Here is a 24341-nt window from a genome sequence, read left to right on the forward strand (position 1 = left end):
GTTTTTTTTTTTTTTTTTTTTTTTTTTTTTTTTTTTTTTTCCCCTTCTTTCTCCTTCTATGCGTGTTTGGAGGGAGGGGGAGGTTCTTCTGTGTCTGTACGTGTGTCTTATTTTGCATTAACTTAAGGCTTTTCCTCTCTTCTCAGATAACTTGAGGAAAATGGAAACAGATGAGGCTCAAGATATGTCCCAGGTTTCAGGTGAGGTCCTTAATGAATACATTATAAAGAAAATCCTAAATTCCTGCTCATCTTTCTAGCACAGTACAATGTTTTTCTTCTTGTCAATAAAAACTGCTTTGGGTCTTTTTTAAAAACCAGAGTGGGAATTGAGATATAATTAATGATATCACTTAATATCAAGCTCAACAGTGCATGGATTTTCTAAAAGGAACTGGGTAAATAAAGAAGTCAAGGGAATACAGCAGCATAGAAGTAATTTTGCATTAAACCTTTGGTAGTATATCCCTGAAGCGTGGTCAGGTTCACATTTACACTCTTTCTTTTGGGAGCAAAATTTTGATTGTTACAAAGTAAATATAGAACAAAGTTCACCAGATGAGGGGGAGGGCAAATACTAATTAAAAGCAAACAAGCTTTATTTACTACATTGGGTTATTTGACTTTTTTCCAAAGATTCTGAAACTAAATAGAAGACTGATTGACATGAGACTTTAAGCTTGTAACTGCTTTTGTCCAGAATGATAATATTTTTGAACCTGCTTTAGCAGGAGGTTGTAGTAGGTGATTCCAAAGGTCTCTTCCAACCCATACAATTCTGTGATTCTGTGATTTTGAGAAATGTATGAGAAATAAAGAAGTTAAGTTTCTGAAATTTGAGCTATGGTGGTCTGGATAGGATTCTGCAATCCCATATTGATATTCCTATGGGGAGCTTTATTCTTAATTTACTTGGAAACTGATTCCTTAGCAGATTGGTACTGGAACTTAGCAAAGCAACATGTACTAACACCTCAGTGCTTCAGCAGCTAAAAAGGGATAAGTTAGTCTCTCTCCTGGTTTCCTTAATGTGTTAGCAGCTGCAACAGTTAATGGCTTTCAGTTTTCACTTTTAGTGTTCAGCCTGGAGCCCTGTTCACCGAGGCCTCCTTCCGGCAGCCACGCTGGGCACATGGCTCTTTTTTGAGAGAGAGCTCTTGGGCTCTCAGTTTCAAGACCTAGAGGCCAAATGTAAGAGACTGTGAAGGTCCTGATCTAGTGTGGGTGGCCATGTTGTGAATATTTTCCTGAAATATATGAACACAGTTTTCTTTCTTTTTCCCCTTCTTTATAAGAACGTTGATGAGTTTCCACAAAAATTGGAACACAGAACTTTTAAAATCACCTGGAAATTGTAAATCAGATGCATTTTCCAAGTGAAAGAACCACAATATAGTAACACTTCATGCTAACAGACGATTTTCAGCTAGGTTTGCTGAAGGAAAATTGTTCTTAGTAGGCCCTATGGAAGTGTGCTTCGCTCCCTTTGTCAGTTAACAATTTTAAAATTAAAGCTGGCTATACTTAATGTTTTGTTGCAAACTGGAACAATTAGTAAATGAAATAAAGCATGTCCTGTGCCTTCTGTCTTTGGAGCATGAATAACTCTAGCAGAAAAAGCAGTGAGTTTTTAATGCCACAACTCTTTTGTGTGGACAGAGCACTGGATCAGCTCAAAGTGTTGAGGCACATGGTGGTTTGAGCCCAGCTATTCTGCATGCTACAGAAGGTCTTTCCAGAAGCACCTGGGGCCAGGAGCTCTGATCTTCTCTTCCTCTGTGGTAGCACATACTGCCTGGGATGCCCACAATTACCTAGGTGGCATTTTCACAATGGCAATAATGTGAGTTCCACGCTTGCTGTCTCTTACAATCATATTATATTTTTCCTTGAATGTGAGGAGAAGATGTGTGGAAGATATTAATTAGAATCTAGTGGATGAGAAGGTCATCTGGCCTTCTTTACTGTCTGCTTCTCTCTTTGAGAGGAAAGATTTGCAGGAAACTTTGCAGTGTGAATGTTCGTGTACATTTAAATATGTATACATGCATTTAGTTTGTAGCTTTCAAAGTTTTCCAGAGTTTGAATCACTGCCATACTTTGCTGAACATTTTAGAATTTCTACCAAATAATGCTGATGAGAATAGGACTCTTCTGTAATTAGGGATAGTTCTCCTTAAAAAAATAAATATATTGGTGCAAGACGAATTTTACCTCTGACAAAAAACATAAAGCTATATGAACTCTTCCTGCCCTTCCTGTCACTGAGCTGCTGATAGTTTCATCTGGTACATTCTGTAAGCAGAGGCTGTATTGAACTTTTAGTTAGATATGTGAACAAGTGGACAAATAAAGAACTTGCAAATATACTTCCATTTATTATGAACTCAGCCTTATGCAAGTATGAGTTTGTCAAATTAAGTTCCACAGATATTGACTCTTACTAGAACTTATCAGCTCATACTAGACCTTAAAAGTAGAGACTGCGATGATTCAGGGATGTTACTTCTTTCTCACTGGCTGGCAGCTCCAGAAAGGAGTTTTTCCCTATCTTGCCCTCTTCCTGGGATTCTACATGCTTCTAGGATGCTTCGTTGCATGACAAGGGAGGTCTGCTCTGTAGTGGGATTTTCATGCCAGATGAAAAATACTCCTAGTTGTTTCTCCTACTCTGTGAGTAATGCTCATCAGATGTAGAATATTCTCTGAGCTTATGGAATTAGGTGACTTGGTTCACACTTGGTTATGCCTTTTATTAAAAATAAATAAATAAATAAACCAAATTTTGAGGACCTTCCCTTCCCTTCCCTTCCCTTCCCTTCCCTTCCCTTCCCTTCCCGAAATAAAATTGGTCTCTAGAAACAGTCTTTTCACCAGAGGAGCAGTGATTTTGCCTCCATTTGCTGCATTTATGCAGCTGTGACTGACTCAGTTGTGGCAGCAGTGAGCCAGGCCAATAGAATACAAAGCTCCCGTGAGCGAGCCAAACCCCACACCCGCATAGGCAATTCCCATTTATTGGAATCCTGGCATCATGTGCTCCTAGAGGAACCGAAATACTGCAAGACCACCTCAGAGTTCACAATTTGTATTCTTCTTCTGAAGGCGATATTTCATGAGGCAAGCAGTTGCAGTTCTGAAATGAGGAGAGAGCTGACATACATTTAACCAAGCAGTATCCGGCACCCATAGAAAAGAGTCAGAAAACACAGATAATATCTCACTTAACAAGCAGTATTTTTCCTGCTTTTTTTTTTCTTTTTTCTTTTTTTTCTTTTTTTCTCTCTGTTCTAGGGCATAACAGCTAAGGAAGATGAAAAAACAGTACAAATGTTTCCATGTTTAACAAAAAAAAATCTCCCCAGCACCTGCAAGGCTGTGCCGTGCTTTGCAAAAGCAGGAAGAAGAGTTTTGCATTTGAAATTCTTGCTAGATTCTGGGAATGAGTAAATGAGTATATCCTGTGCTGATTTCTACCACCTGAGCGTTGGCTAATGTTCCAGGACCATTTCCTCATTCACCTCAGGCTGGAGATTCTGCTAGAGAAAATGGGATATGAACTGGGTTCTGGCTTTTAGCTAGAAAATCCATGTATTGCTGTTATTGCTTCACTGCTTCTTAAGTGGTTCCAGCACTCCCATACAAAACAGCTAACTCTCAGGTGTTAAATAAATCCAGCATTCCTTTGTGGAAGAGTAGTGAACTAAATTTCAGTAAAAAATCCTGTCCTGGCTTTCTTTTCAAGAGCTGCAGTTTTAGCAACACCATTGCACCACGTGAACTGAAGAGCTTCCATTTTGGAGTGAGGCTGTGAAAGCGCCAGGAGGCATGCAAACTTAGATAGGAATAAGGGAAGCAAAAAGCTTTAACGGAGTTGGACACTTTGTTCCCTTTCCTCGTCTCTACTAGATGGGTAAGGCACAGATGAGGAAACTGAAGTACAGAGGAGCTGACTAGATATCTCACCACCACTGATAAGTTAGGCCATGCTGTGAAATTTTTCATACAGGGATAGCAGTGTTTGGATACCTGAGACTGTCTTTTAGAGCTTCAGCATGAACTGGTGCAATATGTCACACACAACCTGCTTTTGAAGCTATTTGCTTTGTGACTTAGCTAAGGGCACTGTCAGTGAGTGGCAGAGCCAGAAACAGAACTTCAGTTCTACAGCTTCTCTGTCGCTTATACTTTCCTCACATGGCTCTTTGTAAAGGTAGTATTAATAATAATAAAGATACAAAAAAAAAAAAAAAACAAAAAAAAACAACAACAACAAAAAAAAAAAACCATGAGAGATTAGTTTATGATTCCCTTATTGCCTTTGAGCAAAAATACATCTGGAATAGATTTTTGATCTATTATGTGACATTCTAATGATTTATCCCAGTATTTGCCACTAGTTTTTTGTGGTTTTTTTTAGCTCTGTCCCTTTGGCCAGTCATTATTCTGGACATGCTTGTTAGAAAGTAAATGGGAAACTGTTCCTTCTTTTCCTTGCCCCTTTTCCATTTCTAAATTCATTGGCAAAAGGATGTTAGTGAGATTGCATATCTGTCAGATTAACATGCAGTAGTGAACCTATCACGGTTTAACAATTTAGATGTAGTTAAGGCATGAAATATGAATATCATGCTCTGGAATCTAAAATGCAGAATTCAACAAAAAATATCTATTTTAAATCAACTGCTCCTACCCTGCCTTTTTGCATGCAGGGATTTCTATATCATATGTAGCATGAAGAAGTCAAATGATGGAAGATGAGTCACTAAAGCCAAGTTTGCTAAGTTTTGTTAGCTGCATCTGAAGAAGGAAGTGTATCAGATATCCTCCTTCTGTCCCAACAGGTCTGTGAGGCTTGTCTGATTCATGCTATCTAGGCAAGCTACTATTTAGTTAACAAACAGAAAGTTCATATTTATTCAGTAAATGCTGTTTGTCACCATAAACCATCAAAGTTCCAATTTATAAAAAGGTTCATTTTCCAAGAGACTTATCTTCGAAACATTCTCCTTTGTTTTCTTATCCTAGGATGCTCAACTACATATTAATATTGTTTGGTTTTGTTTCCTGTTCATAATCTCATAGCTCTGATAGTGTTTATGTGGATTGGTAGCCATTAGAGTCTTCAGCTTTTTAAGTAATGTGTTCTTCTGAATCTAGGCTAAGGCAAACAATCAATTTTTATTTGTGTAACTGGGAGCACACTTTGCACCTTGGAAGTTACAGGTGGCTTTTGAATACTATTATTTAGCATTTTTCCTGGATGTAGTGCTAAGAGAGCTGATTCTGACCAGGCTGCCTCTTACTCTCAGATTAGCAGCCTGGATTTTTTTTTTTTTTTTGTTTTTTTTTTTTTTTTTTTTTTTTTTTTTTTTTTGTGGTTTTTCTGGGGAGAGAGTTGAAAAGCCTGGAATATTTCTGCTGCCTCTCCTCATTCACACCTCCTATCCATAAGATATACCTCAGTTTGACAGGCATGGGACTTGCATCAGTAAAGCTGCTGGAAGTTCCTTTCAATTCCTTAATTTTATAAAGATGTACTTTATTTTCCTTTGCTGTGAAATTCCTAGTCTCTCTTTTTCATTTATGCAATCCACAATCACTGTTGCACTCATTTTCAGTGGGCATAATTCTGTCCATTGAAGAACACAGCACAGAAGTAGGAGATGGAGGGAGCCTTACTAAGTCACCCAGCCATCCCTGTGCCTATGTGTGACTGATCTGTGGTGGTCCTCAAGTCCTCTGGCCAGACAGTTTCAGCACTGCTCTCACCACCTCCTCTCAGTGTTTGTTCCACATTCCAATAGGCGCATCATTAAGAAATGTATTCACTTATTACATTCATTTAAACCTATATTTGTGCACCGTAACAGTGAATTTCCCCCACCGTTACCCTATTTTCAAATAACTTGAGGTGATCTTCACAGAAGGATTACAGCCATTAAAGTTGAGTATCAAGTAGTTTAATGTTCTTTTGTTCTCAAGGACAAATAGATAGTTTTTTTAACAGTAATTCTTGTAGGAATTTTAGTAATCTACACTTTTCTCCTGCGAAGGGGAGAGCACAGGTTACCCTAGAGGGGTTTTTAGTTGCATGCCCCTTGGAGCATGGAGAAGATATAGCATATTGCACAGCAGGGTAGTGTTTCCCTCAGTCTGAGCATGAAACTGGGACTGGGACTGTCATAGTCCCGAGTTTGCCAGGCCCCTGGAAGAAGGCAAAACATGTGGAAGATCCTTAAACTTACCTATTATATTCTGCCGTGATCAGTAAAGACCAGAAGGCACTATGCTCTGCTCCATCCAAGAGGCTGAAAGCCGTTTTCTTTTTTCCCAGAACCCTATGTTACAAATCTGTATCAACTGACAGCTAGCAATTACATAAGCAATGTTTGCTTAAATTTTTCTTTTTCTGAGAACTGATTTCAGAATTAATGAATGTTTGTGTGTTCATGTGGGAATGTTCATTAGAATAAATGCTTATTTTCTAGGCCTTTGTGCCATGAAATTGCTGCTCCTGATGCTGTGCTGATTGCCATAGGATGTCTAATAGATTGCATCACTGTAAATTGGTAACATCTCCATTTTGGAGACAAAGGTCTTATGTTAATGTTAGTGAGCTCAAATACTGATCTGAGCCTTTTTCCTTCTTTGCTGTTAATTCAAAGATTGGTATTTCAGGAGTAGTCAAGAAAACTAATCACTTAATAATTCTTTCAGTAGTTGTTTCCAAGGAATGTTTTGCAAGCAGATATGTGAAATCACTCTGAAAGAAGCTGTGCTAGACAGATATACTCCTGTGAGCAGTACATGTATGCTGTGCCTGATCCTGGAAACCAATAAACCCCTCAGTTTCTGGAAGCGCACTGCTTAGCTGGAGAGTTATTTTCCTTAGTGTACCGAATTCGGCATGAACACAGTTCCATTATACTTAAAATATACTAAAGCCCCAAACTGATATCTTCTACAGTACTTTATATGTGAAAGACACAGAGGTTTGTTTCCTCTTTACAAATATGAGATCATAAAACCCTTGAAGTTGTGCTTCGACCGACCTCTGCTATCTGCACGTGTTTGGGGAGTTCCCAGGAACTGTAGGCATGTGATTATTTGTAGGCAGAAGGACAGCCAAAGCCTGATCTGTGGGTATTAGTGAACCTTGATGAAGATTTAGTTGAATTTTTAGCTAAAGATAAAATTTCATTCTTTGGCTAGTTCTGTTAAGTCTTATTTGAGAATGAGGCTACTTGATGATTCACCAATGCTTTCTTCACTACTAGGAAAAGAAAGTCCTCCAATTAGTGATGTCCCAGATGACACAGATGAACCTATGCCTGTACCAGAGGACCTTTCTACTACTACTGGAGGACAGCAGAGTGTTAAGAATGAGAGAGTCTTGGGTAAGATGAATAGTCCGCTCTAAGAAGTATTACTCAAATATAATGTTAAACAACTATACAGTACGTGGGTATAATAGCAGGTCCTATGCCTTTTCATCTAATCTAGCAAAGGATTACTTGGGTGCTTAGTGTTTTTTGTGCAACCTTCTCTTTGGGAAACGCATTTTGAAGGACAGCAAACCTTTTCGTCTGCAGAGAAGTTAAAGAAATCTACTTATCTTTTTTCTAAAGCATAACTGACTGCATGATGTTCCCCTTAGGAAAGATTGTTTTCATTCTATGAAGGCAATTGAATGAAACATGTGATTCCAGGTCAAAATAATGTGAATTCAGATTTGATAAAAATTCAGGAAATTCTCAGATATTTTTGTTATAATTTTTAAGTGCTATCTTGAATGTTAACTATTAAGATTTTTCCAGGAATGTTACAGTAGAAAACATATAATATTCATGTTTCAAACTCTAATATCTGGTCTTCATTTTCCCTTGCTTTTTTTTTAACTGCAAGGGCGTCAGAAAAAAAATCAATTTTTTTTCTTCTAGGTAAAAGTCCACAGTCATTGAGGTCTGTTGAATTAAAATTATTTTCAAGAAGCGACTTAGCAAAACCCTGATTCTTTTTAGGAATTCCACGGTCCAGCTGATGGACTAGTGATGTTGATGACTACTGCATGCATCAGCTCGTATATAGTCCACTAAGAAACAGATGGTATTACTTGAGTATGATGCTTGTTTACCAGTAGGAAAAATAACAGTAATAAAAGCTCAATGACTCCCAGAATGCTGGAATGCTTTGATTAATGCCCTGTGTGATTAAAAGTATTCCAAGACAGGACTGTCTATTAAAATGCCTTTGTTTATCTGCAAATTAAAGTATTGCTCATCATTTTCGCATTTCCATTGTAAGAATGAAGTTCAGGGTGGGAGACTGCTTATACAAAGATTGCAAATGCCTTTCAATGTTTATAGTCGAAGGAAATACAATAAAGGATGGTAGGTGGAAAGGGAGGCTGTAAAGGCAAAATAATCAAGTCAAGATAGTACAGCATCTTACAATAGAGCCTACTTCCAAACTCCAGCACTACCTGCTAGATAATACAGCAATTTTTGTAATTTCATTTTATCTCTTGATCCTCTTTTACTAAAAATGTGAGTGTAAAGATCACCTGCTACATCAACTGAATAAACACACAGGTTTTTGGTTGCACTGACCAAACTTCACATCACAGATATAGATAATCAGCAGTGCTGAAATTTACATTTTCTGCTTCCAGTAGCTCACATATATATCATTATGAACACATACGAAGAGTTACTGTAATAAACATTTCTATAATTGAAGGAGAACATTTTACCTTTGGTGTCCTAAAATAAGTTCAATCCGTTGTTCGTATTTGTTTCATTTTGCACACTCAGCAATAAAAAAGATTTTCCTTGTCCTTCAATATTTTTTTCTACAGCCATTTTCTCTAGCTCTTTGATATACAACTGTACATCCTGTAGTGAGATATTGATATAGTTAACAGAAAGCTGTGTAACAGAACAGAAATACTATGACAATTCATAGTATTCTGTTTTATGAATAATCTTAACTGTAGGTTTCAACTCCAACACTTGTCATGTTCATCATTTCTATAAAGCTACATATGCTTTCACCTCTTCTACTCCATTTTCTAGCGCTAACCTGACTTTTTGAAAAGGATATACTGGAAAAAATATGTTCTCAAATGTATTATGATCTGTATGATTTCTATGCACATTCTGGGTCATTGTCAAATTAGTTTATTAGGGAAAAAGGAATGCTTTGAGAGGGGTGTTTGGCCTGTGCAATCCCATATATCAGGGAAATATCTTTTCATAGCAGTAGTATAACAATGCAGGCAGGCTTAGTGTTCCATCCATTGTTGCCATCTCTAAGTCCTAGGTTCTGTTTCTCATCTCTGTTTATCACAAAACTTAGAAAAGAAAGTTCTGAAAATGTAGTTTGAAGAGTGGTATCTAGGAAGAGGACACACGCTGATACTACATACATCTTATAGCTGGAAGATAGGCAGTGGCCAGTGATATAACCAACAGGCAATGTGCGTGAGCAGATACTGCCAGACAACACTTTTCTTTCGTATGAATTTTCTAATTTCCCATTTGTTTCTGTCTTGAAAAGGGAGTCCCTTTTGCATGCTGTATTTCAACATATGATTTGAATACATTCCATTTGTTCTGCAGCACCCTGAAAGACAATCTCCCCTAACTACATGCACTGAGGAATGTTAATTTGAGCCCAATCTTTATCAAAGAGGACCAGTAGGATCTGGAGCACATTTTGTACATGTAGTGCTATGGACATAATACTGGAAATTGCAATTTTCTTAAATATAAAGAGTAACTAACTCATCATATTAAAGTTCAGTGAGAAATCTGTTGTTAATTTTAATCAACATGTGAGATATTTTCAGATGACTGTTTGCTTACCAGATTTATAGTAAACCTTCATAAAACCTTTAAGAAAGACAGGCTTTAGCTCCTCTTTCTTCTTCCAGCTCTAGGCTAACAATTGAATTGGGTGCTGTAGACCTGATAAAGTGTACTATCTGAAACATCTTTCCTCTCTGACTGAAGGTGTAGTAGACTTCATAAATTAAAATACTGAATTCACCTGCCAAATTTTCATGGGGAGCCTTCAGTTTTTTGCAGTCTCAATGAAAATCACCAGAGAGGACACCAGTTTCAAAGGAAGGTGTTTAGATGATCATGAAATGTATGCTTGCAGTTGTGTGACACAGTTGAGCTCAAGATGTGGGTTGCTTCTGACCAATCAAGAAATGATAAACGAGTGAGAAAAAATCATTTGTGGAACTAAGTGATCAGCAGCTTTTAGTAATACCCCTCAGAAGCACAGCAACAAAGAAGCATATTAAAAAAAGTATTCAGGTCACTGCTACCTCTCTTCATCTCCTTCATTAGCTTGCTATCCTTTTAACGTTGTAAATCCCAGACTACTGTTATGTGTTGAGCAGCTTCCTCTTGCAAATTTTATTTCTGCTGCTTTATCCACTAAACCTTCATTCTTTCTTGCCATCTTCTCCACCCTAGATTTCCTTCTCAGACTTATTCTGTGATTCTGTGTTTATCTGGACACTACAGGGCTCTACACTGAAGTGTAGATTCAGTTGCTCTAGAAAATACAGTAACACTTTCAGAAATGCAACAGTTAGATTTTTAAGGCACACACACAGAAAAAGACTCCCTTTTACCATCTATGTTAGTCTATGATGCTCCTTAATACCTCTTGTACCTCTGAGCTATGTAGAAAAGCATCAACTGAAATTCTATTCCATTAACAATTATTTCTTTGTAGCTTATTTTAGATGAGCAGCTGTATTTCCTATGCCAACCTGTAATACAGAAGCTGATGTGAAATATCTTCTGCTGCCTCTGTTCAAGTTTCAGGTTAAATGTTGCGTGCATCTTTTGTGGATACTGAACATCCTGTGTGTAGTAGATGGTTTCAATTTAGGACTATTTCAGCCTGGGGACTGTATCCTAATTCGAGCCATGTGTGGGAAGCTAATAAGTCAGTGAGCTGTTACTCAGACCCTGTTTAATGCATAAAGAGCTACTTGTTGCAGTGGTAATGCTTGTCTGAGAAGGTAACCTGTTTATCCGTAACTGCCCATACCATATCTAGCCATTGATGGATAAAAAAGAAAAAGCCATCTCACAGTTTCACTGGACTTAGAAAGTAGCTGTGGGCTCAGAACATCAACATTTCTGCTCTGGCAGCTGTCTGATGCTGAAGATGACCATTTAGAATTCCGGTGTATAACTCATGGGTTTCTTGTACAAAAAGTATTCATATCTTAGTCGCACATTACAGCATGGACCTGGAATGCACAGTATGTATAGATAGTCTTCTTTTTGAGAGGAGGTAGTGGGGACGGTTCATCTCACAAAATGGAGTTGAAACTTGGATAACTGACAGAGATACCTAATGTTGCAAGCCAAGGTAGTCCTGGACATCAGTGCCTGACAGAGCTGATTAATGTGAAGTTAGAAACTATTTCTTTAAAATCCAAAACACTGGCATGGGGATATAAGTTAAAAGGGAAGAGCCTTCTGACACTTACTCCCCTAGAGCTATCATCATTGGGAACATGGCATTGTTGTTATATCTTGTGGTTTTCCCTCTTGCCACGGGCATTTAGACGTGAGAGCCTGTACCAGAAGCTAGTTATTTGTGCAGGCAAGTGTCCTTGCTCTGAGCTGCTTTACTTCCTTAAAAGGAGCTCAAGCATTTGAGAACAAGGACATGAGCACTTCAAAGGGCCACCAGACCAACCACAACAGTTTGCCATTACATCAATATATTGCAACCTATACAGAGCTGGGTGGAGGCAGAGTAGAAGTGTGGAAAGGCTGAAGACAGAGAGGAGAAAGGAGAAAAGCCAAAAGGGGAAGTGCCCCACCCCACCTTGCAAAATTGGTCCCACTGTTTGAGACAGGTCCACCTTGCAGATCTTCTTGAGCTTTGGTAGTGTAGGGAAATGGACTGAGGAAAAGACTGCCAGAGCAAAGAGGCTTCAGGCACCCTCCTGTGGGAGCTTGCTGGCTATGAGGGTAATATGTTGTGCATAAGCAATAAAATACCTGTATGACCTGGATTTGCGTGGACATAACAATTATTCAGAGAACTAACAGAACCTGGAGAGCTGTGTAATGTACTTTGCTTGCTCGGATTTCCAGATGTACATCTTTGTTGCTCGAAAGTATCAAAGTCTTTAGGAGCTGATTAGACTTTGTAAATAACTGCTGATAAATCCTCACCTAATGTAGCTCTGCCAGCCCCAAGACAGAGTGAAAACTGGCTTCAGTATATTTTAGGGAGTTTTAAGAACAGTATTTAGAGTACTCCACTCTCCACAATGAAACAAGGCTCCTCAGTCTGACTGAGGAGACTTCTGAAGGAATTGAAAAACTCATAACTGAAGTATTTTAGGAACTTTTAGAAATAGAGAAGTCAGGAATCTCCCTTCTTGTTTGGTCTCAAGCTCCCATTTCTAGCTCCAAAGGGCTAGTCCCCACTATGGACTGGGTATTGTGTGCTCTAAGACCTTGTCATTATGGGTTACCTGGTTTTGAGTGGGGGATATTTTTGTCAGGATTATTTTTTATGCAGAACTCTTCTGGGAGTTTGTGTAGAGGAGGATAGGATGGTATAGTGGGAGAAGGCAAAAACAGATTTCATAAATGCCCTTCTATATTTTCTGTGTGATATACAGTACATGCCAATCTACAAAGATGTGTTTTGCTATGCATAGCCTGAAGAAATATGCAAGAGTGGGACGCAGAATGTGGGATATATAGGGCCACTGAAAAGCCTCACTGCCAGACCTAAGCTCTGCTATAGGTAATAACTTACATATAAACACTTATAGATGAGCACTGACCAACACTGCCTGTACTGTTGCCTGTGGTTGTTGCGTCCAAAGTGCAGAAGTCAGCACTTGGACTTATCATAGAACCATAGAATCAATCAGGTTGTAAAAGGGTCTTGTTGAACTTCATCCCATTGGCCTGAATCCAGTATCCAACTTATCCAGATCCCTCTGTAGGGTCTTCCTACCTCCAGGCAGATCAACACTTCCTACCAGGAATAGAATTGCTTCTAAAAATTTCTGGATTTTTTTGTTTTGTTTTGCAAGGAGTTTTTCCACTCCTCATCCATTTGGTAGAAGCATGGCTTCTGTGTAGCAACATAATGTTGCAAGGGATTATGAAGCTATTAATGTATTTTTCCTTTTTTCTCCAGAGCTGTATAGCTCGTGGAGTTGCAGCCAATTCCATCAGTGCCTACTGGGTGCTGCTGTGGTTTCAGGGGGGTACATCAGTGCCAAAGGCAAGGAAAGCTCTGCAAGTTTTATTTCTTTGCGGTTGAGAAAGCAGCAAGTGTTTGAACTGGAGACATGCAGAATGTTTAGCTGTGTGGCTTTTAAGTACGGATACTGGGCCTGCTGATCTAATCTGCAGTTAGAGGAAGTTGTCTTTATCTGAACAGAAGAGATGTGCCTCAGAGATAAGCCCCTTTCTTGCTCAGGAGTTAAAATTATCTAGCAGGATCTCAGCCGTGGCTGCAGCACAATTCAAAAATGCACAGCTTTGGCTGGAAGTGGGACAATATTTTAAGCTGGGGAGGACTTCTTTAAATGCACCTTGCCAATCCTCAGGCTATTTTAGGGGAATGACTCTGCACCAATGGTTTGGACAGACCTCCCAGCACCACTGTCTTCTGTTTGCTGTTTGGTGCAGGCATGTTCTTTGTCTCGAGCAATTTCATGTTCAACCTGAGTGTTCTTCAGGAGTGTACTCTACGTGAAAAGGTTAATGGCTGGGCTGAGTACAGCAGCAGGGCCACCTACCCCCACAGAGACACCATTTTGATTTTGTTCAGACTCTCCTCACATTGCTGTAACTTCATCTCCAGATCCCCAGGCTCTGTTCCACTGCAAAATGTGCAAATACAGTGGCTTCATCAATGGAGATATACAGCCCACAATAGAGATGCACAGCATTGCCACGTTAACACGGGTTTCCCCAGTGTAGAACAAGCCATTTCATGGAGTAAACTCATTTTTAGAGCTCTAATCCTAAAGCCAGGAACAAACATCCCTTATAAAAGCAGGGCAGCTGTTTGTCCTTGAACCATTCTCATTAAGCTCACTGGGCAAATCTTCATGTGTGAAGCCTTGTAAGTTGGTATCTCCAGGAGAAAACATTGCCACATGTGTAGTCTGTAGGAATTCCATACTCTCAATGTGTCACTTATGGTGAAGAAGGGTGACCACAACAAGCTATTAACAAGTGAAAGTGAAGCAACTGGGACCCCAGGCCTTTGGCTTCCAGAGGCAGATAATTGGGAATTATTTTGCCTACTCAAACTGCTTCTCTTAGTAAATGAGCCAGCTCAACAGCAGCCCAAAAGTAGCCTGCAGCATGCAGTTTGAGACACTTTCTGCTGTCCCACCCTCCCAAATAGGTGAATTCTGCATTGTAAAGGTGCACATGCACGTGCAAGGAGTATTAGGAGTATCCTCATAAAGTAATCCATCTGTAGTCTGTTTCTTTTTCCTTGTTTTTTACAAATTTTAAGGTAAGAATTGTACCTAACTTTTCTGTTCACTGCAGTTTTGGGATACATTTTTCAGAAATATTTAGGTGCCTTCAGTTGTAGGCATAGGAGATCCCAAGAAGGTGTCTAATCTGTCCTTTCACTGTCAGTCATAGCAACACCATAGACACCAAAGCAGAATTAATTCCTGCTCCTTTCATTTTGGCTGTAATGTTTCAAAATCTGTAAATAAAAATGGAATTAAGAGTCCCATTGAAGATTTGTAGAGAATTAGTAAGTAGCAAAGATAACACAAAATTACTTAAAATTGAAAACCAAAACAGGGTTGTTCCAAAAATAGAAGTTAAGGTCCATGATTTTGCTCTTTGGTTTTCACCATCCATTTCATCCATTTCCCCTGTTTCTCCTCCCCCAGAGACAGTCCAAAAGCATCTAGTCTGGGAAGTGTGGTAAATAGAGCAAAGGTGGAGAAATATAGCAGAATGAATTGACTTCCACCCTTCCAAGCCACATATCACACATATCAGAGTCTGATTTAAATTAAAAAAAAAAAAAAAATCCAGTAGTCACTGTGCTGCAGAGTAAGGAGAACTTCCACATAAACCATTTGTTTTTACTGTGGAAATGTTACTTCTGAGGAAGTAGCTCTTACCAGAATTGTCAGTATTTTGTGGATTGTTTTATGGAACAGTATAAGAACTTGCCTGCTTACTGACCCCTCCTTTTAAAAAAGAAAAAAAAAAAAATGGGGAATTGCTAATTCCTTCATATAACAGAGTATCTGCACATGATTTTACCCTCCCTGCTGATTAAGTAACGCAACAGAAATGTGTAGTGCAATGGAAAGGCAGGTTTTAGCTAAAGTTGGTGACATGTTCAGCAGTGTTGCAATTAATAGAAGGGGAAATATTCATTCTCCATATTTCATCATTTAAAAGCATCCTGTATTGGTAAGAAGCTGTGATCAGCCAACATCTTCACCATGGATTTGAAATCCCCAAATCTTTGGTGGTTTTAGTGCTATGTTTTTCTCTAAACTGAGAGCTTTGTGTTGTGATTTTTAATGATGGATTAAGGGTGTTTTTTTGTTTTTTTTTTTGGAGGCAGATCGGTACTGTGAACAGTCCATTACATGAACTGAGATACTGAGCCTATTTTTTCCTGCTGTGAATATGTGTCGCAACGTTCGGAAGTGGTGGCCGTGGTTGGTGTTGAAGTGGGATAGTTTTACTAGCACTGAAATGGCTTCTGCCGGCTAGGGAACTCTGCCATTTCTGCCCCTCACACTACATCTATGCTTTGGAGCTCTCTTTCCAGTTCTTTCCATATGAGAGTTTATTTTTGAGGAGAATCCACCACAGTAAACTAATTCGTCTCCTTGTGAGGTCAGTGATTTGGACTGAGAGTTGCTGCTTGCTTTTTGTGCCAAGAGTCACATATAGAAAGAAACACCTATGTAGAGGGCGTTGAATTATTCATGATCCCTTCCAACTCCAACCCCCAGCTGTCTGTATTCACAGTATGGGCTGTTAATTTCACTATTTCTTTTGAGCAAACCACCTGGCTAGTCCCTCTGCTTCCCCACTCCTTGTCCTGCTGGTGTGGAAATGCAAAGCTATGTGTATGGCTGGAGCCGTGAGCAAGGAGCTGAGAATATCCCTTCAACATCAACATAATTTTACCACAGAGGCACCTTCATTTTTAAAACACGGTTACTCAGTTTTCCTTCCAGAATCCAAATGCTTTTGTAACACTTCACACTGCTGAAAGCTGGAGGGGAGGCAGGGGAGCCCTGTGGGCCAGCGGGCTGTGGGACTCTGTTTACTGCAGGTGTGGACCTACAGCAATTTATCTAGAAGTCAAATAGGAACTAGTCTTTTCCTGCCCATTTGTCCACATAATGGCAAGTAGAAATAAAAATGAGAAATGATAATGTGCTAGCAGAAGACTTCAGTGGCCTTGGAGCCTAACATGTATAAAAGACAAGGAATGAATAATGGTAATGAGACATTACCTCTGGTAGCAACACATTTGTTTAATCTTACCACTACATTGCTAGCAGATCCTAGTAAAATTGGTATCCTATCATGGGCTTATTGTGGTGTTAAGTGGATTTTATTCTCCCTGCAAAACAGTCTCGAGAAGTCTCATATTGTTTGTTCTGTAATTACACATTAATGAGTCTGTACATTTGCTGCATACTGTAACCACTGCTAATAAGCTCTTCTCCTCTGGGCTGTGAAAGAGACTGATTTATACAATACACGATTTAGCCCTTTGAGTTAAAGAGCCAATGCAAAAATATTTTTCAGTCCTACAACTTTTTGTAATTCATTGCTTCTCTTTAATACTCCCATTGAAGTTTGAAACAACTGTACATTTTCCAGCCAAAGGGAGTCATTTATTCCACTTTCTCCTTTTGACATGGTGTAAGCACATACGCAAGCACACATGTACATACAAACCTGTAACGTAGGTCTGCACACATAAAATTATATGCTTGCAAAACTGAATTTCTCTGTATGTACGTGTGTGGGTAAAAGACTGAAGGAGGGCACATGTACACAGAAGAGCATTGCTCTTGAAAGCTGAGCTTTTCATTCTTTTAAGGCAGAAAGAAAAGACCCTTCAGACATGCAATCTGCAAAATAAATACATGTAACAAAAATATTTTTTTCAAACCTAAAAGGGGAAAATGTTAGTTCCTGCTAACTTGTCTGTATCCCTATAAGAAATAAGTGTAAATTCCATTTGGGAAGTGGGCAGTGGCTGAGGAAGATACATTTGTACCCATTGTGGCTTTTGCAGTCGCTGTAGACCCTTGGAACCTCAGTGCTATAGAGGTGGAAGTTATAATTCTACAAGGGCCACCAAGAAGTTAAAGAAGAAAGGAAGTGCTGCGTAAAGGAGAGGGAGACCCACGCTCTATTCCACATCATAGAGGTGGTGCCCAGCAGAGCTGATGCACGGTGCAGCCTAGCCCAGCGAGGATGGCATGGAGGAGGCCGTGTTTGCTTTTCCTGTGCAGAGTGAAGAGATTCAGGGCTTCTGGGGCTGTCTCCTTGCAGCACACAGTGCATGCTGGTGAGAGGATGGCAGCCACCTCCAACACTGAAGCTCCCAAGGAGACACACAGTGGAAAGTGACCAAAGGCTCCAGTGGCCTGGTAGAGACTTTCCTGTAGGTAATGCTCCCCTACATAGAGGAAGGTCACCTCTTCTCTGAGAAGAGGCCAAGTAGCCTCTCTTAGGAAAAGGCAGAACAGAGGTCCCTGTCCCCAACAATGCTGTGATCATAAACTCCCTCTAGCCCTATGAGCTCTCTGGTGCGAACAGAGATTATCCAGTTATCTTTGTTGGGCTTTGGTTTAAATGATGCTCATTCACTCATTCAGATATTTTATTCAATTTATTTCCCTTAGCGTCAGTCAGACAAATTCTGTAATGGAGAGTGAGGACTAGGTTTATGAAATGCCTTCTTTAGATGATTCTTCTATAGTCCTGTTCTAAATGTAGCATTGTACAAATGTAGCATTGTAGTGATGTTCTGGGAGAAGTCTGGTCCTCAGAACAGAGGGATAGGTTACTAATGTGTTGAAATAATAGCATGGAAAAAGCAGATATAATATCTTTTATCTCTTCTTTGAGATAGCTTTCCACTAAAAGCTGTTGCATGCTTAACTTGTAGATCTTTCAGTAGCTAATTGAGCAGATGAGTACAAAGGCACAATTAAAAGAACTGCAACAGATGTGGTGATGGACCCTTCTGTACACCCATTGCAGAAAGCAACAGAGATTGATATACGGGGAATCTTCTTTTTCATGTCTTGAGGAGCTACAGCCTGGTGCAATATATGACCATTACAAAGGCGAGGCTTGGTGAGCAAAACGCATTCTCCAGCCTTCCTGTGTTTGCTGTTCTAAGTTTTTTTTTCACCCTTTTTTACCTTCAGTGAGAGAGAGCAAAGATAGTTATATTACTTGCATACTTCCTGAGAACACAGTGATCCCCACATTCTGGGCTGTGGGTTGTGTTTTTCACATTCAGACCTAGGATGAGTTGATCAGATAGCAACGTGGAGCTCTAGCAAACAGCACATTTGCATCAGCAGAAACAAATTTCACAAGACTTGCTGGGAAGGTTAGTCTCAGCATGCCACTGTCCTACACTGCTAACAGCCACTGCACATTCATCCGATAAAAAAACAACAGAAAATGAAACTTTCAACGTTCTCTTCTACAGACACTTGAGAAGCACGTTAACCTGAAGGTGTGAGCCCACAACCTTTCACTGCAACAGTGCCTTTCAGTAAAAGGAATTTGAGGTGTTGGATGAGCCAAACTTTGCCTGGTGTCCAGGAGAGCTCTCAGCACTGGTGAGAAAGTGACAACCCTGATGTCTGACAATTTCTGGGAATCTTCAGCCAGCCACTAGGATTCTAGAATAACATGGATTTCAGCACCTCAGAAAGTACTCAGAAGTACTCAGCCATTACAACTTTGGCTTTTTGTGTTGGATAAGGCAGTAGCTTCTTTTCTTGAGATGCTCTCTTCCAGATGAACAAAGCATCATTGATCTGTCTGGTATTTTTGTCTCCTGACCATCTTACCAGTTAAATGGTCAGCATTCTAAAGGCAAACTCTGACACTTGCCTGGCAGTGGCCTGGCTTAGCCTGTATGATCCAACTACAGCAAGTTGTATTTTCAGATTATATGTTACACAGATGGTGGAATTTGCAAGATTTAGTTTGATTTCCAGACCTCACAATGTACTCCACAGAGCAGAGCAATGGCCCAGATATCAAAGTTTACTTTAGCTAATAAGAAATAACAGCTTTCTATAAAGTTGCTTTGCATTTTAGGAGGGAATGTTTTCACCTTTTCCATTTGTCTTACTCTTAATTCAGCCACACCGTTTGGGTGTTAGCATGATATGTAGGTGCAGTGTTAATCCTGGACTGAATAGTACTGATGCACTCTCTAGCTTGGTAGCAACAAGTAATTCCAATATGGTAGTTCATGGGATAGGTGAAGGTTTCCTAATTGTAGTATCACACCAGATGACTTTTCACATGCCTAAGCAGCCTAGGATTTATATTTTATCGACACTGAAGATGGGAATGAACTTAGAGACACTGGTTTAGGGGGAAACTAGTCGCTGTGTGAGTAGTCCTTTCAAAATGATCGATTTCTGTGTATAGTAAGAGTATGATTTTGATACTTAACGGCTCTCAGATCTTGAGTTCGGTGTTCCCTTGAACACACAAACAGACTCATATACATACATATATTTAGACACAGAATTAGAACTTCAGAGTTTTGCCTGTCTGAAAATCATCCCCATTTAACATCCTAATAGGCTCTATCATTGACCAATAAATGTAACTGCTTAAAAGTCACAGGTGAGAGCAGAAAACTTGTAACATACTCTTAGAATCCTTTCTGTTTGGTAAAGATGGGTGCTTTTTTGCAATATTTGAAAAGTGTTTGAAGCAGAAACTGAACACGTTTTAAAAAGAGACAGAAAGAGCCCTCCAAGGGCACTTATATTGCCTAGGACATGAGACCAAGATTGGAGAGGAAATTTGACAAAATTTTGTCTGCTAAACAGTTTTGAATATTCCATAAATGCTGAGAGGGCAGGAAAATGCCAAAACTGATAGTCTAAAAAGATCACAAACACTTACGGGAAGCCAAATTTTGATCACTATGCCTGATTTGTATACGCAAGAGTGGAATTACAGTCAAACACTGATGTGACAGGACAGTGAGTGAGGATGGGTAGAGGGAGGTAAATCTTTAATATTTGTTCAAGCTGTCTTTACTTGCAAGAGTTCAAATCTGTGTCCTTGTCCAGGCTTTTCTTTTTGCTGAGATACTTCTGAAGGTCTTTTGAGTTACAAAATACTCCAGTGATTTGATTTCGTAGAGATTTCACAGCTCATGACAACATATATGAGAAGCTCTACAGTTCTGAACAAGAGATGACACTGTTCTCAGTATTTATTCATGTCCTGCAATAAAGGTACAAGCTTAGCTCCTCTGTTGTTTCCTTTTTCAGGTCACTTATAGGATCTGCCATGCTGATGGTAGTGTAACAGGAATTTTTAAAATGTTTTGGATATTTTAAACAGCTTACACTGCTTTTTTTCTTGACATAGTTACCTCTGTGACTTTTACTTCTCCCTCTCTAACATGGGAACAGGCTGGCTGAGGAAACTTACAGTTTCTTTCTTTCTCTTGTGTCAATAGCCTGTGGAAGAAAAAGTCTCCTTTTTGACCTGGAGCAATACCAGATAAGGGAGAGCTGGTTGAGAGTTCCAAGCATTTGATCTCCAGTATTTTATGGATATGAAGTCTACTTGTAGGGATGATAAAAAACCTTCTACTTGTGTATAATTCTGTGGGACATTTCTCAGATTGCGTGTGGCATTTTCACCAACACCTAAGTGATAGCAACTACCACTGCTGTCTGCCCCATGCTCCCCAGTTGCCTCCTAGTTGCCAGGAAGGTGACCATAGCATGGCCAGATTCCAGCTTCATGTGTTGGGACACATGTAAGGCATGCATTCTGATACAGTAGATAGTAGCAAAACTTCTGAGTTTCTCCATTTAAAAAAAAAAAAAAAAAAAAAGTCTTATCCCTATTTTAAAAAGTATTGAAAGATGTACAGTTAGGGAAGTAAAGGCACATACATGATGGTATAAGCGCCTTTCCCATGGCCACACAGGAAGTCTGTGGCTGAGCTAGGAATTAAACCTAGATTTCCCAAGTCTGAATCCAGTGCCCTGTCCCTCTTTGATGCCGTAAAGTTTGGCTCATTATCAAACACTCTGTAGGTTGAAGGAGAAGGCAGCAGCAGAAGAAAATTATTAAAAGAAAAGTACTGTTTATACTTGATGAGAAACTGAGAGTAGTTCTGGACCAAGTATTGCCTATTTCTAATGCTATTTAATGTTCTCTTTTTTCCAAGTTTGCATCAGCATAAAAATCCCCTCGTGGTATTGCTCCTTAATCAAGCAAACTACTCAAGTGTTCCCTTATGGCTAGGACTGCACTAGAGATCAATGCTCAGTTGTTTCCTGCTGTCCTAATTTAACAGTTAGTAGCATAATGACTGTCTTGACAGGAAAATAATGTTTCTGCTTCTTGCGCTTGCCATTTCTCATCCAAAATCAAATTTGAACCATTTACTGTGGAGAACATCCAGAGACAAGTTCTCTCTTAAAATACTCTTTTGACTTTTTGACAGAGCATTTTTTCTTGAATAGCTGCATGACTGATTTTTGTCTTTGGAAGTGCTCTCTGCAACTGTCTGATAGGATGTTGTGGTTAGGTGGGGGTCAGCCTCTTCAGTTAACAGTGATAGAATAAGACGTAGTGGCCTTAAGTTGTATCAGGGGAGATTCAGTTTGGATGTTAGGAAAAATTTCTTCTCAGAAAGAGTGGTTGGCACAGGCTACCCAGAGAAGTGGTGGATTCATTATCCCTGGAGGTGTTTAAAGAAAGGGCAGAAATAGTACTTAGGGACATGGATTAATGGGCAATATTGGTGGTAGGTGGACAGTTGGACTAGATGATCTTACAGGTCTTTTTCAACCTTAATGATTCTAGAGTTCTAAGAGGGGCTCCACTGAAGTTGAAACTAGACTAGAACCAGAAAACCCAGGAGCATTCAGGTCATGGCCCTCACACCCAAATTATACACCGGGCCTTTTCTGTAACAGATAAGGTGGGTAAAACTGTTGCAGTGGTCATACATCTCTCACATACAAGGGCTGCTCTGAAAGTAATGCCTCCTATTTTATGACTGGCACAATGTCAGAGGCAGATGTTGGTGGGATATCAGTAGAGGTTGAACCTTCCCATGAGTATTCCTTTATATTTTGTTGCTGAGTGACAAATGGCAGCAGAGGGGCAGTCTGAAGAATGGCATCTGACTTAGAAATGTGTGTGGAGCAAAATTGTGTCATTGTGTCATTGTGCCAAAGAAATGGCATCCATTGACATTCATTGATGCTTGCTGAACATTTATGGAGACAAAATAGTGGATGTGAGCACAGTGTGGTGGTGGGTGGTGTGTTTCAGCAGAGGTGATAGCGATGTGAAAGACAAGCCACATTCTGGACAGCTGTCACAGCAGAATATGAACAGTGTGTCGATCAGCTCATGCACACTAATTATCAGGTTATGACCAGTGAGCTGTGTGTGGAGCTGAATATTAGCTTCAGTATTGGAAATGATGGTGGCAATGTTGGAATGTAGCAGTTTGTGCCAGGCAGGTCCCATGAATGTGCACACAAGAATAGAAAGAACACTATGCAAGATTATTAGGATCTTTTGAATCAATGTAAGGCAGAAGGTGAAAGTTTCCTGGACCACATCATTAATGATGATTAGTCATGGTGTCACCACTGTAAGCAGGAGTCAAAATGACAGTCCATGGAATGACATGTGAATTCTCCATCAAAAAAAAGTTGAAGATGCAGACCTCAGCTGTCACAGCATCTGTGAAACAGTAGGTCACCTCTGCTGTTGCAGATTTTTACAAGAGTGACATGCATGCTTTTGTTCATTGCTGGTGAAAATGCACAGCTAATATTGGTGACTATTTTGAAAAACTGTTTTGTAGCTGAAAATTTGCTCTGTCGAATAGTCTTATTGAGCTCTTTGTTATAATTTACATGGAAATAAATAGGGTGCATTACTGCTGCTATGACCTACGTGTATGTACATGGACATGTGTGCGCAGAATCAGCATTTATTTGTTTGTGAATAATACAGCTTGATAACCCTGCCATTCCTGGAAAAGTATTTATAGAATCATAGAGTGGCTCAGAATGGAGGAGATCTCAGAGATTATCTAGCTCCAACTCCCTGCTGTGGGCAAGGCTGACACCCATCATCTCAGCTGCCCAGGGCCCCATCCAACCTGGCCTTGAGCCCGTCCAGGGATGGGGCTTCTATGGGCAGCTGTGCAAGGGCCTCACCACCCTTTGAGAAAAACTTCCCTCTGACATCTAATCTAAATATCCCCTCCTTTAGTTTAAAACCATTTCCCCTTGTCCTGTCACTATCTACTCATGTAAAAAGCTGATTTCCCTCCTGTTTATAATCTCCCTTTTCTGCAGTATATATGATGCTTGACCATGAGCTAGAGCTATTATTGCTATATCTGTAAGGAAGCACAAGGGAACTTAGAGTTGCAGGATGGGAAATGCAGTGCAGCTCTCCGACAGACACAAGTTCTGAGAGAATGCTGCTGTTCATCAGAAGCTAATTCCTTCGTACACAGGTAAATTTCTCTCTTCTCTTTCCTACGTGTTCCAAAATATATTAACTTTAGCTGAAGAACTCAATACTGATTGTGTGGTCCAGAACATATTTTCTATTTTACAGATAAACAGTAGGGAAAATATCAGAGCCTGCTGGTGCTTGCTGTGCAAGAGTGTTTCAAAGAAAGTGCAGCCTCACTAATACACATTTCTTATCACCTCCTGACAGCCTCCTTTGTGGGGGAATAGCCACAAATGGTTTCGAACTAGCTCTTCCAACAGGGTAGTTTTCACACAGTGATGAACAAATAATTATACCGCAGTACACCTTTGTGTAACACTCCTGTCTTCATTTACATACAGGATTTCACCACTATCTTCCTTAAAAACTACAACATTCAGTTAGCCACCAGATAAGATAAGACTGGAGCTTGACTCAAAAAGTCTGCATAATTCAAAGGGCTGTGATATTTATAGAGGGTCATTTTACAAGTTTTACCTTTTACTCATCCCTGTATCAGATTAATTCTTACAGAAAAGTC

General features: G+C 39.7%; 1 protein-coding gene across 4 annotated transcripts in view; it reads left to right on the top strand.

Annotated features, from left to right (window-relative positions):
- IKZF1 (IKAROS family zinc finger 1) overlaps positions 1-24341 on the top strand; it is a 72678-nt gene that overhangs the window by 13101 nt on the left and 35236 nt on the right. For all 4 annotated transcript variants that reach the window (XM_042870027.1, XM_042870026.1, XM_042870030.1 and 1 more), the window contains exons 2-3: positions 147-200; positions 7280-7399. In XM_042870027.1, the coding sequence (XP_042725961.1) occupies positions 161-200; positions 7280-7399 (160 nt within the window). In that variant the 5' untranslated portion in view covers positions 147-160. The remainder of the gene's footprint in view (positions 1-146; positions 201-7279; positions 7400-24341) is intronic.

The sequence above is a fragment of the Lagopus leucura genome, unplaced genomic scaffold (assembly GCF_019238085.1).
Source record: "Lagopus leucura isolate 7727_CA_CO unplaced genomic scaffold, USGS_WTPT01 Super-Scaffold_100002, whole genome shotgun sequence".
NCBI lineage: Eukaryota > Metazoa > Chordata > Aves > Galliformes > Phasianidae > Lagopus > Lagopus leucura.